The following is a 21,762-nucleotide window of genomic DNA, read 5'->3' as shown; positions in this document are numbered from 1 at the left end:
TTTTTTTTTTTTTTTAAAGCATGTTGCTTGGCTGTTTGGTTGTCTCTTTTCTGGCATACCATAGATACATGGATACATAAATGAACTTCAGTAAGAGTATTAGTCCCACAGAATCCCCCAACTCATCTGAGAGCTACAGTAGTGGAGCAACAAGATATTCCATCTTCCTTCTTTGCTTGTTCGCAGCGAATGTATCCTGTACTGGTGTCTTCTCCCAGCTGCCACTCTGCAAAATTTCATTCCCAAAGATATAATAATCTATCATGTCATCTTGAAGTAACATTCCAACTAAATCTAGTTAATGCCAAACCAAGCCAAGCCAATTGCTGTGTGGTAGTTAAAGTTGTATGTCAACTTGGTGGGGCCTGGTTGATTGGCTGGGCAGCTGGATGTAGTATTCCCCATGATGAGACTGGTAATCAACTTCGTGGTGGAATCTACTGGCAGCAGCTGAGTAGCTGCTTTAGGGATGTGGTCTCCTTCCTGTATATAAGAAACAGCTTTGGTGATGGTCTCTAGCTTATGGCATACTTGGACCCTGCTTGTAGTTGTGTTGTTGTTGTTCAGCAGCCTGCCATGCTCTGCTGACCTTGGGACTTACAATGGACTTGAATTAATGGCCTGCCATGTAGTTTGGTAACATTGGGACTGTGCCATTTTATTTGTCGACCTTGGGCTTGTTAGCCTCAGCAGCCAGTGGCTGCCTAGTGAAGAGATGCCTCTAGCTTCAGTGGGCCATGAGCTTGAGGCAGAGCTGAAGCCCAACGTCGGGGGGCTTTCACCCAGCCCCTAGAGCCTGGCACTTTGAACTCAGACTTCTAGCCTCCCGAACTATAAGAGAATAAACTCTTGTTTGTTAAATCAATCCCATTTGTGGTATATTCCTGTCAGAGTGACACTAGGTAACCAGAACATGCTGTCAAGTTGATTCCAACTCATGGTGACACCATGTCTATCAGAGTAGAATTGTGCTCCATGGGTTTTCAAAGGCGAATTTTTTCAGAACTAGATCAGCACCTTGGGGTGCTTCTCAGTATATGCAAAATGCCAACCTTTTGGTTAGTAGCCCAGTGCTTAAGTGTTTGTGCTATCCAGGGACTCCTAAATCCAGTTAATAAACCAAGAAATCAAAGTCAATGCCATTAAGTAGATTCCAACTCATAGTGACACTACAGGACAGAGTAGAACTGCCCCATAGTGTTTCTAAGGCTGTAAATCTTTATGGAAGCAGACTGCCTCATCTTTCTCCTGTGGAACGACTGCAAACCGCTAACCTTTTGCTTAGCAGCCAAATGCTGTAAGCACTGTGCCACTAGAGCTCCTTAATGCAGTTAATACTTGAAAAACCAAACTCACTGACACTGAATTAATTATGACTTACAGGAACCCCCATTGGGTTCCAAGGTGGTAAATATTTATAGGAGTAGATTGCCCCATCTTCCTTCTACTCAATGGCTGGTGGGTTTGAACTGCTGCCCTTCTGGTTAACAGTCAAATGCTTTAGGCACTACACCACCAGAGCTGCAATCCAGTTAATACTGCTGCCTAAATATTAATTTGCAACTTACTTTTGCCCTTTTCATATTCCAGGACTATTTTCCTCTCTTGGGAATTGAAAAAGCCAAGGATGTAATTCCTGAAATGTTTTAGGAGCTCTGGTAGCATAGTGCCTAAGGCACTTGACTGCTAACCAGAAGGCTGGCGGTTCAAATCCACCAGCCACTCCTCGGAAGGAAGGTTGGGCATTCCTACTTCCGTAGTGATATTGCCTCGGAAACCCAAGGAGGGGTCGCTATGAGTCGGGGCCGACTCGATGGCAAACAACAACAACAATTTATTTATTTGCTTGCCTGTAGTTTGCATTTTATTCTCAAAACTGTGGGAAGAAAACATTCCTGATAAGAGATGTGGCTCAGGCTATTCTTCATCTTGAGGAGAGTTTGGGTACCAGCATGCCCAAGACTTTTAAAACATGACACACTGAATTGCAATTATTTATTTTCATGTGTGTCTCCCAGATGGTGAAGGCAGGAACCACTTTTGATCATCTTGAGTGGCTAGCACATTTCAAAAATATGTTACTGAAAGAATGATTGGCAGTCTGAGGTAGTGGGATGACCTAAGTTAGAATTTAAGCATCCCACTTAACTATCTCTGTGCCCTAGGAAAATCACTCATTGCTTCTGAACTTTCATTTCTTCATCTGGACAATGGGATGATTACTGATGAACCGAAGACATTTCTGTGGGGCTCAAACAGGCTAGTAGGAACTTTCTACTGTCCTCTCTGAGATTGGATGCAAACTGTTAATATGCTCAGATGTCAACCAAAATGTTGGAGGTTGGAGGCCATGCAGAGGTGCCTCAGAAGAAAGGTCTGGGGCCCTACTTCCAAAACATCACAGCCATTGAAAACTCTAGGGAGCACAGTTCTACTCTGATACACATGAGATCACCATGTGTTGGAGGTGATTTGATGGCAAAGGTAACACTTCTTCATTTACATGAAGTATTATTATTTAAGTCTTTAACCTAAAAAGTTTGTAGATCTTTGGATGCACTTTTAGAAAGATAGGTTGATTTGTCTAGGAGGTCATCCCATTGTTACTTGACTCACTTTTCCTGATTCTGATAGCATTTATATAACTGACTTTTTGGAATCTGCATGCAGTTGCTTATACAGTTGTGTTATGGTTCTTAAGCATATTTTTTAAATGAAAGATTTACACAGTGTAAGATATTATTCTACATGAACTAATCTAAAACTGGATAAAACAAGAGATCTGCTTGTAAGATGGCTCGATCTTAGAATGATGTCCAAGTTGTACACATTTCATTTTTTCACAGAAACCAGAGGAAGCAGATCAGACCTCATAGCCAAGGGTGATGTTATGAAATTATTTGGTGGGATGTTGTCTTAAAATCACCCTGTCAGAATGTGACTAAGATCAGGTTTACTATTTTGTCTATGCAGTGCTCCTTCTATGACAGATTGCCACCAACCAGGTAACAATAGATGTCGGTTAACCAATCAAGTCAAAATGTTAGCATGCAAACTCAGTAAGGTCCATTTTGTAACACCTACAAGGACCTCAGGTAGGCAGCAACACCAAACAGGAATTTGCTATGGGAATGCCAGTTAGCTTGTGAGGGTTTCCCTTTGTCTAATAGGAGAAAATATAGTTTAATGGTTAAAAGAATGGGTTTTTAAGTTACCCAGACTTAGGAGCATATGCTTACTTTGCTTTGTATAAGTTATGTAACTTTCTGAGCCTCAATATATATCTGTGAAGTGGGGATGCAAATACATAATAGGAATAATAGGATTTTTATGAGAATTAAATAACTGTGGTTAAGTGCTTCAGATATTGATCAATACAGTGTTGATGCTTAATAAAAGGTAATTATATTACCTGTAATAACCAATCGTGCTCTTATTGAGTAATAATTAATGAGATTAATAATATTATATTTTATTAATGATGTTAAACTTACACACACCAGGAGCTATCTTGAAAACTTATGAGCATTAGCCCATTTAATATGCACACATACTCAGGTAGGGGCAATTGTTGTCTCAGGTTTACAACAGAGACTTAGAGAGGTTAAATAAATTGTCTAAGAAAAAAGCGCAACCAGGTTTTGAACCCAGACGGTCTGACTACAGAACCAGCGTTCTTACTACACTTATGCCTTTCCTGCCCAGTGATAAGGGTTAGTGCCTCAGTGTTTTAGTGGAGCATGTGGTAGTTTTTGTTTTGAATAGTGCAGAAAGGAAGAATTTGGTTCTTCAGAGGTATCTGAAGCGAAGGCTCTCAGAATGAGTTTGTGTCCACTAGATGGCGTTGCTGTTTTAATGTAACATGCACCAAGCCAACAGTTAAGCTTAAAAACAAAACAAACAACAAAACCCACCCCTTTGTTGCGGTTGAGTGGATTCTTTGGCTTAAGAGTCTGTTAAATTTGAGAGTATCTGCAGGACAATCTAACTGCATCCCCTTAGGTCTGATGGAAGAAGCTTCTACAATTTAGAACATAAATGAAGATCTCTAAATATTAAATGTACCTTGAAACAAGAAAAATACAAGCTAGTTCATTTTAGGTGCCAGAGTCTGTATAGAAACTCTATATGATTTGAGATTATCTAGTCTAAATGTGTCATTTCATAGATGAGTAGACTGAAGGCCAGAGAGGAAAAGGAACTTCCCCAGGGTGACCTAGACCTGATGGTTTAGCTGTAGATCTCTTTCCATAACACATCCTCCTGATGATAAATCACAAAGAAACAGTGATTTCTGACTCTTAGAAGACCTTCCTTTTGGTTATGGGGCAGAAGATTGTTCAAGAGCTGTAACTGGGTTTTTTTTTTTTTTTTTTTTTAAACTAGGTTTCAAACGTGTTCCAAATCAATAGTAGATTCAGACACTTAGATGCTAAGTAGAATAAAAGGATTTTTTTTTTTCCCTTTTTTACATGGATCTTCTGAAAGATTGAATGACTCCATTTAAAAAGATCTTCCCTACTGGTTGACAATGTAATTTGTGGAGATTAAAACCAAAGCAGGTAGCGGGTAATGGAGGAGCAAAAGGACTTGAATCAAATTGCCTGGGTTGGAATTTAGCTTTATTAGTGAGTAACCTGGAAGGTTACATGATACATCTAAGCATCTGTTTCCACATCTGTAAAATGGGCATGATATTTTAACTTAAAAATGCTTATTAGGAAATCTGTCTGAAGTGATGTAGTAACAACTCAGTCAAGGATAACAATAGTAATGAATGCTTTAGTTATTATAGCTAATGTTTAATATTCTTTGTTTCTCAGTTATGAACGTTGTTACAGACAACTTCTTTACTCATTGTCATTTGCTAAACTGTTAAAAGAGAGAAATAACATTTTAGAATGATAACTGTGTTATATTTCTTCTTCAACCAGATGGTACAAGTAGCCCATGAATATACTCATTTCATTTTGTGTTCTTATCAGCTTACTTTAACTCTTCCAGACTTTTAGTTCCTATTTGCAGGATAGGCAGAGAAGGTGACTGAGCTCATGGCATACAAATATTACCAACAGCTTGCAGTTATTAAGCACTTGCTGAGTGCCCAACATCACTGTGTTTCATAAATATTAATCACTTAGTTGTTATGCCAGCCTTGTGAGGTATATACTAATATCTCCCCCTTTTCAAAAGGTGAGTGAACTGGAATTAAGATACTTGCTCAATCTCAAATAACATGCAACTCTGTTACTCAGGAGTGTAATGTGTTAAGCCTACATCAATATTTTTACAATAGTTTGTTAGTGAGATTAATAAATTAAATGTTTAGTACACTTCTGAGTTTAATAGGGTAAAAGAAAAGTTTCAACAGGTCACAAGGGTCCATGCATTCTTGCAGTTCACACCTGGGGAGCTAAGTACACGGAAGCCAACAAAGGGTCAAGGTGTTGGTGCAATCTTGCCTATGACTGACCACACTCACCAGAGCTTACTCATTGCTCTTATGTTCTGTAATATTCCACTGTACACTCTTTTCATTTAGACTTGAGTCACATGTAGGATTCTTAAATTGACTTAGAAAGGTATAAGAATGGCATAAGAAGCTCTGGTGGTGTAGTGGTTAAAGCATTTGGGTGTTAACCAAAAGGTTGGTGGTTCAAACCCATCAGCCACTCTACAGAAGAAAGATGTATGCCTGCTTCCAGAAAGATTTACAGCCTTGGCAACCCAATGGAAGTTGCTATAAGTTTGAATCAGTTCGATGGCAGTAAGTTTGGTTTGGTTTTTTTTTTTTTGAAGAATGATGTGGTATAGGCATCTGACATCTTTATTTAACTTTACCTGGGGGAAGGAGAATCACCATCTATAGCATCAGCCCAAAGCTGATTCTTATGAGGCAGAGGTCAGACATGTCTCCACCCTTTGACCTTTTTAGCAATTCTGACACCATTGTCCCTTCCTTGGCACTCTCTACTTCTCTGCAGGGTTCAATAATTCATTGCAATGGCCACCCAGAACTCATATACCATACTTAATATTATAGACTTCATTAGAGAAGTAACAGGATTGGAAATGACTTAGGCTATAGTTCTCCAATCAGGATAGCCTCCTCTCAGTTGTACCTATAGGCAGGTCTCTCTCTGGCCTCTGCCCTACAGCTTCTTGAACTGCTTCTTCCTTGCTCAGGCAAATGTTACAAAGCCGTTTTAGCTCTGCTGAAAAGTGTTCAGAGACACCCCACTCTATCAGTAAGCCTTGTGCTGAAGGTGCTCAGCTCTAGCTCCGTGGGTTGGCAAGCCTAGCTCCACCAAGTGATCAGAGGCACCACACTCTGCCAACAAGCCTCCTGACAGAAGGTGCTCAGCTTTCTTGCTTCATGGGCCTGGGAGGCCACCACACCGTCTCCTGCTCATCTTCTGTCCATCTCTTCATTCTGCTGCTGCCCTTTCTCTGCTACTGCTTTTCATTGTCTCTCCTTGTCTCTGGTGTTATAGTTCTCTCTCTCCGTCTCTATCTCTCTGTTTTCTGGATCTAGGATGTTCTCAGTGCAAGAATCCTGGGTCCAAAGAGTCACTCTTCTCCCTACTACTCTTGGAGGTAATGAGATTCTCACTTCCTGCCTCTGGGATGGATCATTTTAACTCTAGTAGGATGATAAAATGGACCAATCCCCTCGTTAGGGTTCCATATGCTTGATTTGCATGGTTCTGCCTCCACAAGGGTGCCAGGCACCTTTAAATTATGAGCAAGCTATCCAATTCCCTTGGTGGGCCACAAGCACAAGGCCTTGGCTAGAAAGGCCATATTAAATAATTTACTGTAGACAAAGGGCCTTAAAGATCTTCCGGTCTATCCCTGCTATTACCAAGAAGGAAACTAAGATATGTGATTGAGTTTTCTCAGAGGGAGAGTTTGATCACTATTTATTCAATTATGCTCACTGTTTCTATATCTGTTAGTTATTTCACTTTCAATAGCATTGCTTTGGATATTTGCAAAAGCTTTCTTGCTGATTTCAATACCAATAATTTTCCTTCAGTGGTGAACCCAAATTCAACAGATAACATCTGGTCTTTATAGATAACATCTTTCTATTTATAATATGTTCTTTCTTCTTTTGCTTGAAATAAACTTTCATAAGGTGAGGGAATAATGGCATTTATTAGAATAAATTTTAAAATATATTAGTTATTCCACTAAAAAATACTTAGAACAAAACTCACTGCCATTGAGTTGATTCTGACTGATAGTGACCCTCATTGGGTTTCCAAGGCTTCTTTATGGAAGCAGACTGCCTCATCTTTCTTCTGTAGAGCAGCTGGTGGGTTTGAACAACCGACCTTTCGGTTAGCAGCCAAATGCCTTAATCCCTCCACCACCAAGCTCCTTTGGCTACGAATGTAAGTAATTCATCTTAGACCTACTAAAATAACTATGCTAAATAGTACCAAAACAACTTCAAAACAGCATTTCCAATAATAAATTGGGAAGAGAGTTCCACTTACCAATTTCAGTCATTGTTATCCCTGGTGCTAACTGCCCATTGTTGAAAGAGCTATAGGTAAACAAGTTGGGGACGGATGTGAGGTCATAGATAGGTTCTTGCTTTATCTGTTTGATTCCAGTCATGTCAAGTCCTGACTGATCGGGGGACGGCTGGCCTGAATCCACGCTGTAATAACCCTCGGACTTGGGTAGGTCAATGACGTGCCCGTTGGCATAAGTGCCGCTGGTCTCGTTGTTTAGATTGCTCAGGCCGTTGCTGATGCTGCTGCTGTACACTCTGGCAAGGGCTTCTGCCTCCCCACTCTGCTGCTGCCGCTGTTCCTGCAGCCTCTGCTGGTGCTTCTGCACCTCTGCATACAGGCTGTCCCTCTGCTTCTTGGACATTCTCCCAAACTTCACAGCTGGAAGTTGGAGAGAAAAGCAGAAAACAACATTTGTGGTTATCATTCTCATTAGCCATCTTGCGTTCACTAGGTCATGAATGGTTGCTTTTCTCAACATCAAATACACAGACTCCTAGTCTCATAGCCAAAGATTCAGTCATTTACATTCCACATTTGGAGGATGCTGGGATGGTTAACTTTATGTATCAACTTGGTTGCCAGTGGTTTGGCCAAATACTAGAGTAGATGCTATTCCATAATGTAATGTAATGTAATGTAATCAATTAATCAGTTGAAAGGAAGCGTTTCCTCAGGGCGTGATCTGCCTTCAGATATAACTAGCTATTGGGCAGCACTCCCACTCTCTCTATTTCACACTCTTCCTGTTGCCTGACCTATGATTTGGGACACAAACTTGCAAAAGTCTCTAGTCTACCACCTGACCTATGGATTTTAGTCTTTCCAGACCCCACAATCATGTGAACCAATCTCTTAAAGTAAATCTCTCTCTATATATACACTCATTCCTCACCTATTGACATGATTGAGTTTCAACCACCAGGTCGTTATGTGAAACTTGGCATTATGGGAAAATGGAGGAAGACTACATCAGTTCACTACATCATTACATAATTGCCAAAATATATTATTATATAACTGCCAAATTATATCATTGTATTATTACATAACTGCCAAATCACTGAGCATCATGGCCCTGCCAAGTTGACACAAAACCTTAAATATCACAGCTAGCGCTACTCTCACTTTGCACCTTGGCATTTGTTACTGCCAGATTTACATCGTTAATGTGAAAAATATTTGAATAGTAGTTTTTTTATTGTTGTTGTAGATGTGAAATATTGGATAATGAGATAGTTGATAAGGGAGGAGTAGGTATACACAGATTTCACTGTTCTGTTTCTCTGGAGAACCTATACTGGTTTATGCCTATTGTTGTTGTTGGGTATCTTCAATTCAGTTCTAACCCATGATGATCCCATGTGTACAGAGCAGAACTGCTCTATAGGGTTTTTAAGGCTGTGATCTTTCTATCACAGTCCTATCATCCAAGGTATCTCTGTTTGGGTTCAAACGGTCGACATTTCAACTAGTAGGCAAGTACTTAGCCATTTGCATGACCCAAGGGCTCCATTTATGTCTATAATGAGAACTAAATCTAAGGTAGGAAGAAACATAAAATCTTGAGTAAGCATTTCTTGTTGCTATAAAGTTGGAAGGCAAACTCCTTATTCTTTCTTATTTGTGAAAAAACAAAGCAAAAACCTACCAAATAGCACCTACTATTGAAATGTCAACCAGCACTTATTAGTATCTGAAGATCCTCCTTCAGCATTAGGACTGCTAGATTGTTGGGTAGAGCCCTATCATTGGCATATTTCAGTGTACTCACTTGTAGACCTATTTCCTAAATAGCACGTTGAGTAAAACCAAGGATGTGAAGCAAGGTGATAAACACAATTGTAAGTAAACCACATTGCTATGCATTGAATTATGCCCCCCTAAAATATGTGTTGTAAATGCTAACCTCTATGCCTGCAGTTCTAATCCCATTTGGGAATGAGTTGTCTTTGTTATGTTTAATGAAGCAGGATTAGTGTAAGGTGTACTTGAGTCAATCATTTTTGAGACATAAAAGAGATGAAATAATCAGAGAGGAGATGGAGTGAGATAGATGTCAAAGCACCAGTCTCTAAGGAACCAGGAAGCAGCTGAATAGACAAGGACCTTCCTCCAGAGCAACAGAGAGGTTGTTCCCCTAGAGCCAGTATTCTGAATTCAGACTTACCAAATTTCTAGAAAACAAACATGTGTTTGGTAAAGTCATCCACTTGTGGGATTTCTGTTACAGCAGCACTAGATGATGAAGACACACACACTCACCTTCGGTTGCTTTTAGGGATCAGATGAAAAGAATTTTGGAAAATAGAAATTTTAAGCCTCCAATGAGCCAAAAGTAACCTCCCTTTCTAGGTCGATCCACCTCAAGTTTCATGTTGCCTGTCTCTTCTGATAAAATTGTTAGCCGTTTTGGGGAAAATAGGGGAAGAGGCTCTGCAAGTGGTCACAGAGTAAGGTGGAGATGATTTCACTCGAAGACATTGTTTCTTAACTTAGGGAGCTTAACCTCCTCAACTCTTGCAGATGCTGACATTTTCCCTCTCAAGTTTTCCACTCTCTTCTAAGGCTGTGAACATCCTGAAATAAAAGGGCCACCTTGTCTGAATCATCAACACCATGTTGCTCACATCATATTAATGATGGTGACAATAGCAAACTTGGAGTTTTCACTCTGAGTTTCTTTTTCTTTCCTTTTGTGACATTGTTTCCATCATCTCTTGGTACTGGATCTCAGACAATGTAGAAAGAAAGAAGAGGAGGGTAGAAATTGATCCACCACTTGGATTTAGTCAGTAGTTTCTGAGAAGAAAATGGTGAAGTGCTTAAGAACACTCCAGCATGAAGTGCCCACAGAGGGGATTTCTGCTTTAAAAGAGACTACCATTCACTTACAATGTTGTTATGTGCCACTGAGTTGGACCCGACTCATAGCGACCCCTCCTTGGGTCTCCGAGGAGGTATCACTACAGAAGTAGATTGCCCAACCTTCCTTCCAAGAGGTGGCTCATGGGTTTGAACCACCAACCTTCTGTCAAGTGCCTTAGGCAGTATGCCACCAGAGCTCCTCCTTCACTTACAATGTTGTTGCTGTTATATGCCATCGAGTCAGACCTGACTCATAGCAACCCCTCCTTGGGTTTCCGAGGCAGCATCGCTATGGAAGTAGATTGCCCCATCTTCCTTCTGAGGAGTGGCTGGTGGGTTTGAACTGCCAGCCTTCCGGTTAGCAGTCAAGTGCCTTAGCCACTAAGCTACCAGTGCTCCTCAAATATTCATTTTCCCCACTTGCCTTTGGTTGGAAAGATTTCATGGCGATATAAACTGTTCAGGTTGGAAACCACATACCTAGACCCTTTTGCAACCAGGTATGGCTCTGTGATTAAGTCCTGATTAACAGGAAGTAAATGGAAATATGTAATACACTTCTGGGGCATATAATTAAATATTGGAGCATGCCATTTTCCTCCTTCCATTGGATTGTGGATGTGAGATCTGGACTTGGAGCAGCACAACTTCTTCCCATTTCTCCTTAGTCCTTTTTAAAAGCTTATGCTCTGGAATTCTGATGTAAGTAGTAAAGCAAAGTGGTAATTTCCCAGTAATGTTTCAGAATAAAGACAGCCAATCTGGTTAAGTCAGACCAAACTTCTCTATTCCATCTCAGTTATTGTTTTTATAAGATTTTGAATCATTTACATCATTATGCTTAACTTTGTTTGTAGAGATACTGCCTTATTAGATTCTTTTTTACAGAGACAAAATTATTTGCTTATAAATTGCAGTGATATTTCCAGTTTGTTCATGGACAAAATTCTATAGATAATTTTAGTGGACAAGTTTCTCCATACCTTAATGTAAAATCTTTCCAAATAGTATTTTGGGGAAGAAAAAGTATCAAAAAAAACAAAGAAAAAATCACGGTACATTTTGATTCAGAAAGAGATTTTTCCCCAACAAAGTAATATAATGTGTTTCTTTATTTGCTGACTTTCTGTCCTTTGCATTCATTTTGATTCAGAGCAGCTCTTTATTGTAGAACTATGGAGGTAAATATAAAATTTGTACGTATTCTATTGAAAATGTAATACAAATTTTATAGTTGCTTCTACATGCTATTTTCAATATCTTCATATGCATGTGAAAGCTGGACAATGAATAAGAAGAGTGGAGAAGAACTGAATAAAGAACTAAATAAAGGCATTTGTATTGTGGTATTGGGGAATAATGCTGAATATACCATGGACTGACAGAAGAATGAACAGAACAAATCTGTCTTGGAAGAAGTACAGCTGGAATGCTCCTTAGAAGTGAGAATGGCCAGACTTCATCTCACATAATTTGGTCATGCCATCAGAAAGAACCGGTTCCTGTAGAAAGATATCAAGCTTGGTAAAGTCGAGGGTCAGCAAAAAAGAGGAAGACTTTCAATGAGATGGATTGACACAGTGGCTGCAACAACGGGCTCAAGCACAGCAAGGATTGTGAGGGTGGCAGGGGACTGGGTAGTGTTTCATTACATTGTACACAGGACACCTGTGAGTCAGAACCCACTTGATGGCACTTAATAACATCTATTTCTTTTTTAAAAAACAAAAACAAAAAACTCACTGCTAATGAGTCAAATTGCAACTCATAGCAACCCAATATTTCTAAAGGATAAAATTTCTCTTTTGGAATGAATAGATACACTTTCTGACTTATTTTAATAGAATTGTTTTTCATTTATTTATTCAGAATTTAGAAGGAGAAAGAGTTGAGAAACTCTTCTAACTGGGGCCAGAGACGTGGTAACTATTTTAAAATTCCTTTCCATTTAATCCTTGTTTTAGATTTCTATATACTTCATATTTAGGGTGAATATATATTGTGGTGGGAGCTCTGGTAGCATAGTGGCTAAGACACTTGCCTGCTAACCAGACGGCTGGCGGTTCAAACCCACCAGCCACTCCTCAGAAGGAAGGTTGGGCAATCCTACTTCCTTAGTGATACTGCCTCGGAAACCCAAGGAGGGGTTGCTATGAGTCGGGGCCGACTCAACGGCACATAACAACAACAACAACATACATTGTGGTGGGAGCTCTGGTAGCATAGTGGCTAAGGCACTTGAATGCTAACCAGAAGACTGGTGGTTCAAACCCCCCAGCCACTCCTCAAAAGGAAGATGGGGCAATCTACTTCCGTAGTGATGCTGCCTCAGAAACCCAAGGAGGGGTCGCTATGAGTTGGGTACGGCTCAATGACACATAACAACAACATATATTGTGGTGGCTTTATTGCATTAATCACCCTCATTCCTTTCCCCTCTTTCTACGTGTTTTGCCATATAATTTTGCAGTGATCTTTCTGTGTGGCGTTCTATCCCATTCCTTTACTTAGGGCTATGTGACCTGATTGGGCCAATGAGTTATGACAAATGTGGCACAATCAAAGACTTGCAAAGTAGTCATGTGATTGATCTTCTCACCATGCTGAACTAGCTTGCTGGAGGATGAGGTATGTGAAGCAAACTTGAGCTGACTCAGACACCACAGAACATCTACAACTGATGGTAGACGCATGAATGAGCTCATCTAAGACCCTACAGTGAACAATTCTGGGTTCAGAATTCTCCTGTTAACCACAAACCTCATGAGCAAACGTAACAATGCCAAATAAGCCTGTTGACAAGATACTCCCCGCTCCTGCCAAGTCCCATAAATACCTGAAAACTCAACAGAGGAAAGCTATGCCTTATTTAGGAAATTGACTTATCACATCCCTAAGCAACCAAAATATTTTCAAAGAAAGAATTTAAGGGTCCACTGCATTTTGGGATTTCAGGATTCATCCTTAATCAAGGATTCCACTGACAATTACTATAATGCTATTTTATAATAAAATTTCCATTCATTTCATAAATAGTGATGAGTCCATGTTTCAACCACATACTCCTTCCTTCAATGAAAATGATGATGCATTAGGGAAACAATTACAGTACATGGCAAACAATTATAGCATGTGAACTTTCCCGATACACCAATAATTCCTTGTCGCTATTTGTAAATACATTTGTTATATTCATAGGTCTGTTTTAACAAAGGCTCTGTTACTATTATATTTTCAAGTACCACAATTCTTCTTATCACCACTCATTAATCAGAATAGCACATATTTTAAGTGTGTGCCCCTCTTAAGCTTGAATTATTCTTTTAACGAGATTCACTTGAGTATAGAAGTATTCGCTCATGATCTTTTCTTAACCCTCCTTTTGATCCCACGCTAGAGGAAAACAATTTTAAGCAAAAGTATTGGAAGGTATTTCATATTTATTTGATTTCAACACAACACAATTGTAGAACTATCATTTATGAATTTCTAGAAACATTTTGGGAATTATTTTATTGTGTTTTTTTTCTTATTATTTTTGATGGTAAAGTTCTCTATGTTTATATTTTGTTTTCAAACCAAGCTCACATTGAGTTGATTCCAACTCAGCAACCCCCGTAGGGTTTCCAAGGCTGTAAATCTATGGAAACAGATTGCCTCATCTTTCTTCTAAGGAGTGCCTGGTAGGTTCAAACCACTGACCTTTTGGTTGGCAACCAAATGGCTTAACCACTGCACCACTGGAGCTCCTTATATCTTATTTTGCAAATTGTAATTTGTTTACTAAAATTTAATTCCTTTTAATTAGCTTTGCTGATGAAGTCTGATTTAACCAACCTAACCCTGTTCTTCATGGTTTTAGAACATTCTTTCTCATCTTGTCTCATTTTTTGTCCAATAGAACTGTCTGTAATGGTAGAGATGCTCTTTGTACTTTCTAATATGACAGCCACAAATAACTTTATATATAGCTTGTGCAACTGAAACTTAAATTATAATTAAATTTAAATGTTAGTGGATAACATATTGGAGAGTACAGTTCTGGACAGAAGAAGCCAATCTGTGAAAACTGTCTTTGTAGGGCAGCTTCATTCTTTTATGGAGGCATGTCATCTATGAGGACACATAATAGATTTTTGCAAGACTAGTATCATGTTTTCTTTTTGGGGTTCATTATCCTATTAATGCCGAATTTTTTTCTCATCTTTTTGTTTGTAACAATATAACTGGAGATAGTCTACACTAAAGATACCTTCAATGCAGGAACTGAATCTAACATTTGTGAAGGGTAAAGAGAAAAGATAAATAAATAAGATTGTTGTTGCTGGTTGCAACAGAAGAAAATTCACTGGTATGTACATGTTATAAGTCACACACACACACACACACACCCTCACCTTTTTATGTGCACAAAAACACATGTACATTGTGAGTGGATTTAATTTTTGATTCTTAGCCTAAGCCAAATTTGAACAAATTTGTTATTGCCATGTATGTTGTCTCCCACCAGCCACTCCTCGGAAGGAAGGTTGAGCAATCCTACTTCCGTAGTGATACTGCCTTGGAAACCCAAGGAGGGGTCGCTATGAGTCGGGGTCGACTCGACGGCACATAACAACAACAACAACAACATGTATGTTGTCTACTCATATATGTGTCATGGCAAATAAACCACTATAGGAGTAGACATTCGGGAAAGAATAAAAATCCAATGATTTCAATAGTTTGGTCAAGCTCTTACTAGTAATCATGTTGTTACAGTGACCAGTCATGGGGAAGGAAGCATTCTAGGATCCAGGTATAACTGACAAAGAACAAATGTAAATATCAATATGAAGATGCTATCTTATCCCTGAGAGAAGGGATGGTGTGAAAAGGAGTTAGGTGTGGAGCTTTTTATTTTGGCTACTAGGATTTCTGCTAAAGAACTTTGAAAATATTTGCTAAATAGGTTGAAGGCAGAGATAATATATATGTGGTAAAAGAAATTTCACTCCTCATTCTTGAACCCTTGTTAGAGGTAGCTAATAAGCCACAATATCAGAGCTTTCAAATCCTGCACTATCACATTCCAGACATTACTTATTGAAAGGAGATAAACTCTACTCAGCATCTCTGTTACTTGATTTATTTTTTCTTTATGATCAGAATCCCTGAGTGATGCAAAGAGTTAGCACACTTGACTGCTAATGGAAAGACTGGGGGTTTGAGTTCACCTAGAGGTGCTTCAGAAGAAAGGCCTGGTGATCTACTTCCCAAAAAAAACAAGCCACTGAAAATCCTATAGAGGACAATTTTACTCTGACACACATGGGGTTGCCATCAGTTGGGGTCAACTCAACAGCTACTGGTTTCTCCTTTATAATCAAGTTTGAAATCTTACTTCTTCCATGTGAGATAGCAAAGAAGTGTTTCTTTCGAGAGAATCATTTTTTTTTTCTTCTGCTTGAACCCCTTCTCTTCATTCCCTACCACCACTCTCATCCGTGTCCATTTCTCCTCATTATTAGATTGACATAAGACAGGCTTTGGAGGCATTTTGGAAGATGTCCCTGGCTATCTCAGGATTGTCTCTGGACCTAAAATTAAGATGGATCATTTTCTTTAACCCCCAGTAGCCTTAGGCACTGAATTGCTTTTTAATTACATAGAACTTTATGTACTGCAGTGTATTTCTTCCCCCATTCAGAATAGGATGTGGCTCTATCCATTAAATGCCCTCACCTCACCTACATATTTCTTTCATGCCATGATGTTCAGACAAGTTCATAGATTCTTTGTGCTGCCATTGCTGAGTCCACTGAATCTGCCTTGGACCATATACCCATCCTGGTCCACCATTTTTATTTACCAGCACAGACCTACAAGACCTACCCTTCCAGAAGAGTAGTTATTTTAATTGTATGAATAAGTAACAAAAACAAATACCAAATACAAAATGGCTTATTCTCTGTGCACAGTATTTAATGAGGCTTTTCAGCTGCTGTCAATTAATATAATGTCTTCATATAATAGACATGAGGTACATAACCACCAATTCAAATTCCCATCAGGTTCCACTAAACGAATCCCAATGAAAATCACTTAACTCTCCCCCTCCACTTTCTTTTTCTTGGATATATGTAAGTGCATAATGGTATAAATTCACCCTAGGATTAGATTTATGTGGTTAGCAAGCCCACAAAAACAACCAAAAAGCATCAGTTAATAGATGGAAGGTTTTGGAAACATATCTCTGCAACTTTAGAAGCTACTTATCAGCTCAAGGGCTCAAGGTCAGTGCTGTTTTGTTTTCTTTTTGAGAGAAGTTCAAATATGTTTTACTGATATATTACTGTGTAAAATAGTTTAGTTTAGGTAAATTGTGAATCAGAGAAAAGTCAAACAAAATTCAAGGTATACTTGTCCAGAGAAGGCAAGTTAAGGAATAAGTAGTCTATATGTCTAGATATTAAGATCAGTGCCAAATAGAATTTACCAAAAAAGGCTAAAAGGGCTCATATTTAAGTTAATAATTCACAAAATCCCTTTACACCAAGAACCAGTACATGCCAGTTATCTTTATTTCTTTAAAACTTGGAAGCTTCTTTTCTTTTTCTTTTGTCCACACCACCTTGAACTTCACTAGAGGGAATTTGATTAGAAGCATAAAATCCACAGTGATTTACATAAAGAGGTTCTGTGTCAGGGGCATTATCTATGTCTCGGGCTCTTGATAGAAGAAATTCCATGGTCATTCAACAAATACTTAGGTGCTTGCTTTTTATTAGGCTCTGGGGCACAGTGGGGACAAGATAGAAATAACCCTAAGCCTCAGGGCCACTGTATGGTACAGAAGTGCTGTGGTCAATGTGAGTATGGGCTGAATTAGTCTAGGTGAATGCTTAAAAATAGCATCAAAGTTAGGTGAAATCCTCATTCATCTGAGTTTATTTGTTCTCTGTATTTGTTTTATTTGTTTAAGTAGGAAGTTCAGTTGGGGAGCCAAACCACCCCATTGGATTGGGGGTGAAGGAGGCACATGGGTGCCATGTTCTGAGTAGGGCACTTTACCCACACAGCCCTTCTGTGATTTGAGCTCTTGCCATAGCCTTTGCTATAACTCAGAATCAACTGGATGGCATTGGATTTGCAGCCTGCAACACAGGCTCAGATAAGTACAAATTCTTTTCTGAGTAGCTGAGACCAGTCAACAGAGCTTCTGGGCTTCTTCTGGAAATGTGTTCTGTTCTTCACATCTTCACATACTAAGCAACTTTGCATACAGCTAGGCTTATCCAGTGACAAACTTGTCCTAGTTTGCCTGGAACTTTGCCTCTTTTAACACTGAAAGTCTCATGTCCAAGAAACCCCTCATTCACGGGCAAACTGGAGAGTTGGTTAGCACAGCAACTCCATGACCAACAGTAAAAGCTTTCCTCTTCATGATAATACTATATTTTTACATTTTCTTACATTTCCTTTTAATGCATTACCAGAACTGTGGTTTTCTTTCTGTTTATCTCTCATCCCTTGTCTAGAAATCTACCAGGAGTTTAAATACGCTGCAGCAAAGCATCCATTTGAAAGTGTTTAAGTAAGAAATAGGAAGCCAGTGTCTTACCATCTCTTGACATTCCTAGGGCAAGACACTTCTGCAGTCGGCAGTGTTGGCAACGGTTTCTGTTGGTTCTGTCAATTAAACAGTTTCTCTGCCGTGGGCAGGAATAAGAGGCATTGTTCTGCTGGCTTCTCCTAAAGAATCCCTAGAGGGAAAAAGAGCATGAGAAGGAAATAGACTTATAAGAAGGGAAGCAAAGAGAGCATTAACATGTATATTAGCTGTATTGTCTACAGTGAAAAACAACTGAGTTTAAATTTTAAAATTCTTTGGATACCTCTTCTTGGATAGCTTACAGATGTTTAGAGAAAATATTTATAATTTTCAGAATGAAGGTATCATTCATTTATCCACTCTTTCAATGTTCACCTAAGACATTTGTGAACTCTGCTGTTCTACGCAAAGAAGAAAACAACATGGTTCCTGCTCCCAGATGGCAGTGGGCTGAGGTGGTGAAGGAGGGTGTCTCTGTTAAACCAAAGATGGCAAAATGTCATGAGGACACCAAGACTGGTGTCAAGTGTTGTGGGAGCTAGGAGTTTGGGAATATTCTAGTAAAAGGTAGCAATGAAAAATATATGGTTAATATATGTTATTATTTTTCTGATTTCTAAGCTACATTTTCCTCCCTTTCAAAATTTCTGAATCTGACCCAAATGCATCTGGAAAGTTGTTTTTAAACCAATGAGGTGCCTTATAATCAACCACATGTGTGAATAAAGAAACTATTTTATTAAAAATAAGCAATAAGTAAGAGCTGAACTAATGGTCTCTGTCGGCCTCAGGCTATAGGTGATGTGGTAGATTTTCATGCAAATACATTGGGTCCTTTTTGTACAAAACGAACTGCCATGGAACATCCACTACCCCACTAAATAAATCACAACTGAGTTTATTATTTTAAAAATGCTTTGAATACTCTCTTCTGTCCTCCTGGGAATTTTACAGAAAACCCTATTGGAGAAAATAACAATTTTCTCCAGAGATAGGATGAGTATTATTTATCCATTAATTCACCTATTTAATCACTTTCCTTTATCACTCTTTGCTCTTGAATTGTCTAAAACAATTCAACAAAGGTTGAAAGCACCAAGAGCAAAGTGATGGATCCAAGTGTCTTGCCAAGAGACATTTCAAGAAAAGATAACTACCAGCAACAACCTTTAGAAAGTGGAGAACTAAAAACATTCAGAGATGGTAAGCCCAATGCCCATCTTATGGAGGGCCCTAGAACAGGTACTTGACTGTCATCAGTTTCTGTGACTCCTCAGGTATCATCAGGAGAATAGTGTAGGGCTGGGTCTAGGGTGAGGTTAGTGAGGCCACAAAATTTAAGTCACCAAAAAACTCAGTAATTAAGATAAATAATAGTGAATGTAATATGTTTAAAAATCTACATTAGCGTAGATTTGCTTAAGAGAATTAATTAAGACAGGATCAGCATTACTGATTTTTCCTTTTGCCTCAGACTTCATTATGGCTCTGCATGGCACTATGAAGAGACCTTGGTTGTCCATCTTGTGAAGAATCTTAGAAATGATGTGTTGCCAAGTATCTCTTTAGAGAGAAAGATTCCCAATTAGTTCTGTGGTTGTGACCCCAAAGCCATTCAACTGGTTTTGTTCCCACATATTCATATATATTATTTATTTGATGGGCCAGTGACCTGACTGTCCAGTTTGGCTGAATTTAGAAACTAAACAGAAATCATACCCAATTCCTGAGGAATTGAAATGATGTACTTCATGTATCATGAAGACCTTCAGAAAGCATAGGCTCAGCACATGGGTCTTGATTAAAAGTGACTTGAAACTTACATTTCAAGAAAAGTATTGTGTGTGTGTGTTTTATCTTTGGGTACTTAAGTGCCACTTAGCAAAATAGTTGCCAGAAAAATCTCTGAAGTCACAGCTACAATCCTAATTTAATGCCAATTTGACATTAATTATGAGACATTTTTTCCTTATCTTTTGTTCATTATTGTGAATTAACTTTTTGGCATGAAAGAGATTCTGTTTTAAATTTTATTGAATTCTGGACAGAATTTTTTGATTTTTCTGTTTAGGGAATAAAAAAGCGTATTTACAAACATAAGTTTTTCCATGAAATTAAAAAAAAAATAATAGTGTGGTATATAGTGTCATTTTGATTAAGATCTCAGAGTATGCTTCATTGTTGTTGTTAGGTGCTGTCAAGTTGTGTCTGACTCATAGTGACCCTATGCACAGCAGAATGAAACACTGCCCAGTCCTGCGCCAGCTCCATGATCCCTGACTGTGCTCATGAGGAACCTGTACATTGACCAGGAGGCTGTTGTTCAAACAGAACAAGGGGACACTGTGTGATTTAAAATCAAGAAGGGAGTGCATCAGGGTTGTATCCTTTCCCCATACTTATTGAATCTGTATGCCGAGCAAATACTCCAAGAAGCTGGACTATATGAAGAAGAATGTGGCATACACTTGAGCCCATCGTCACTATACTTGAGCCCATCGTCATAGCCTCAGAGTCAATCCATCTCATTGAGGGTTTTCCCCCTCTTTCATCGACCCTCCACCTTACCAAGCATGACATCCTTCTCCAGGGAGTAGTCCTTTCTGACAACATGGCCAAAGTAGGTGAGATGAAGTCTGGCCATTCTCGCTTCCAAGGAGCATTCTGGCTGCACTTCCTCCAGGACAAATATGTTAATTCTTTTAGCAGTCCATGACACTTTCAGCATTCTTCACCAGCACCACAACTCAAAAGCATCAATTCTTCTTCAGTCTTCCTTATTCATTGTCCAGCTCTGACATGCATACGAAATATCATGGCTTGTGTCAGGTGCACCTTAGTCCTCAAGGAGACATCCTTGCTCCTCAGCACTTGAAAGAGGTCTCTTGCAGCCAACTTGCCCAGTGTTATATGTTGTCTGATGTGCTGACTCCTGCTTCCATTGGCATCAATTGTAGAACCAAGCAATGTGAAGTTTTTGACAACTTCAATCTTTTCTCCATTTATCGTAATGCTGCTTATAGGTCCAGTTGTGAGGGTTTTTGTTTTCTTTATATTGAGATGTAATCAATACTGCAGACTGTATTTTTCAATCTTCATCAGTAAGTGCCTCAAGTTATCCTCACTTTCAGCAAACAAAGTTGTGTCATCAGCATGTCTCAGGTTGTTAATGATTCTTCCTCCAATCTTGATGCCACATTCTTCTTCATATAGTCCAGCTTCTTGGAGTATTTGCTCAGCATACAGATTCAATAAGTATGGGGAAAGGATACAACCCTGATGCACTCCCTTCTTGATTTTAAATCATGCAGTGTCCCCTTGCTCTGTTTGAACAACAACCTCCTGGTCAATGTGCAGGTTCCTCATGAGCACAATCAAGTGTTCTGGAATTCTCATTCTTCTCAATGTCATCCACAATTTGTTATGATCCACACAATCAAATGCCTTTGCATAGTCAATAAAACACAAGTAAACATTTTTCTGTATTCTTTGCTTTGAGCCAGGATCCATCTGACAGCAGCTAGGATATCCCTGTTCCACATCTTCTTCTGAATCCAGCTTGCACCTCTGGAAGTTCTCTGTCAATACACTGCTGCAGCCATTTTTTGAACTATCTTCAGTAAGATCTTACTTGTATGCAATATTAATGATGTTGTTTGAGAATTTCCACATTCTGTGGGATCATCTTTCTTTGGAATGGGTACAAATACGGATCTCTTCGGGAGCTCTGGTAGCATAGTGGCTAAGACACTTGCCTGCTAACCAGACGGCTGG

General features: G+C 39.1%; 1 protein-coding gene across 1 annotated transcript in view; it reads right to left on the bottom strand.

Annotated features, from left to right (window-relative positions):
* RORB (RAR related orphan receptor B) overlaps positions 1 to 21,762 on the bottom strand; it is an 84,219-nt gene that overhangs the window by 45,309 nt on the left and 17,148 nt on the right. The window contains exons 3-4 of the mRNA XM_042780595.1: positions 17,998 to 18,139; positions 7,506 to 7,907 (exon numbers count right to left, since the gene is read on the bottom strand). Of these exons, the coding sequence (XP_042636529.1) occupies positions 7,506 to 7,907; positions 17,998 to 18,139 (544 nt within the window). The remainder of the gene's footprint in view (positions 1 to 7,505; positions 7,908 to 17,997; positions 18,140 to 21,762) is intronic.

This window comes from Orycteropus afer, unplaced genomic scaffold (assembly GCF_000298275.1).
Source record: "Orycteropus afer afer isolate SDZICR_OR568_19922 unplaced genomic scaffold, OryAfe1.0 scaffold00005, whole genome shotgun sequence".
NCBI classification, from domain to species: domain Eukaryota; kingdom Metazoa; phylum Chordata; class Mammalia; order Tubulidentata; family Orycteropodidae; genus Orycteropus; species Orycteropus afer.
The sequence above is the reverse complement of the archived record's forward strand: the minus strand, read 5'-3'. Positions and strand labels throughout refer to the sequence as shown.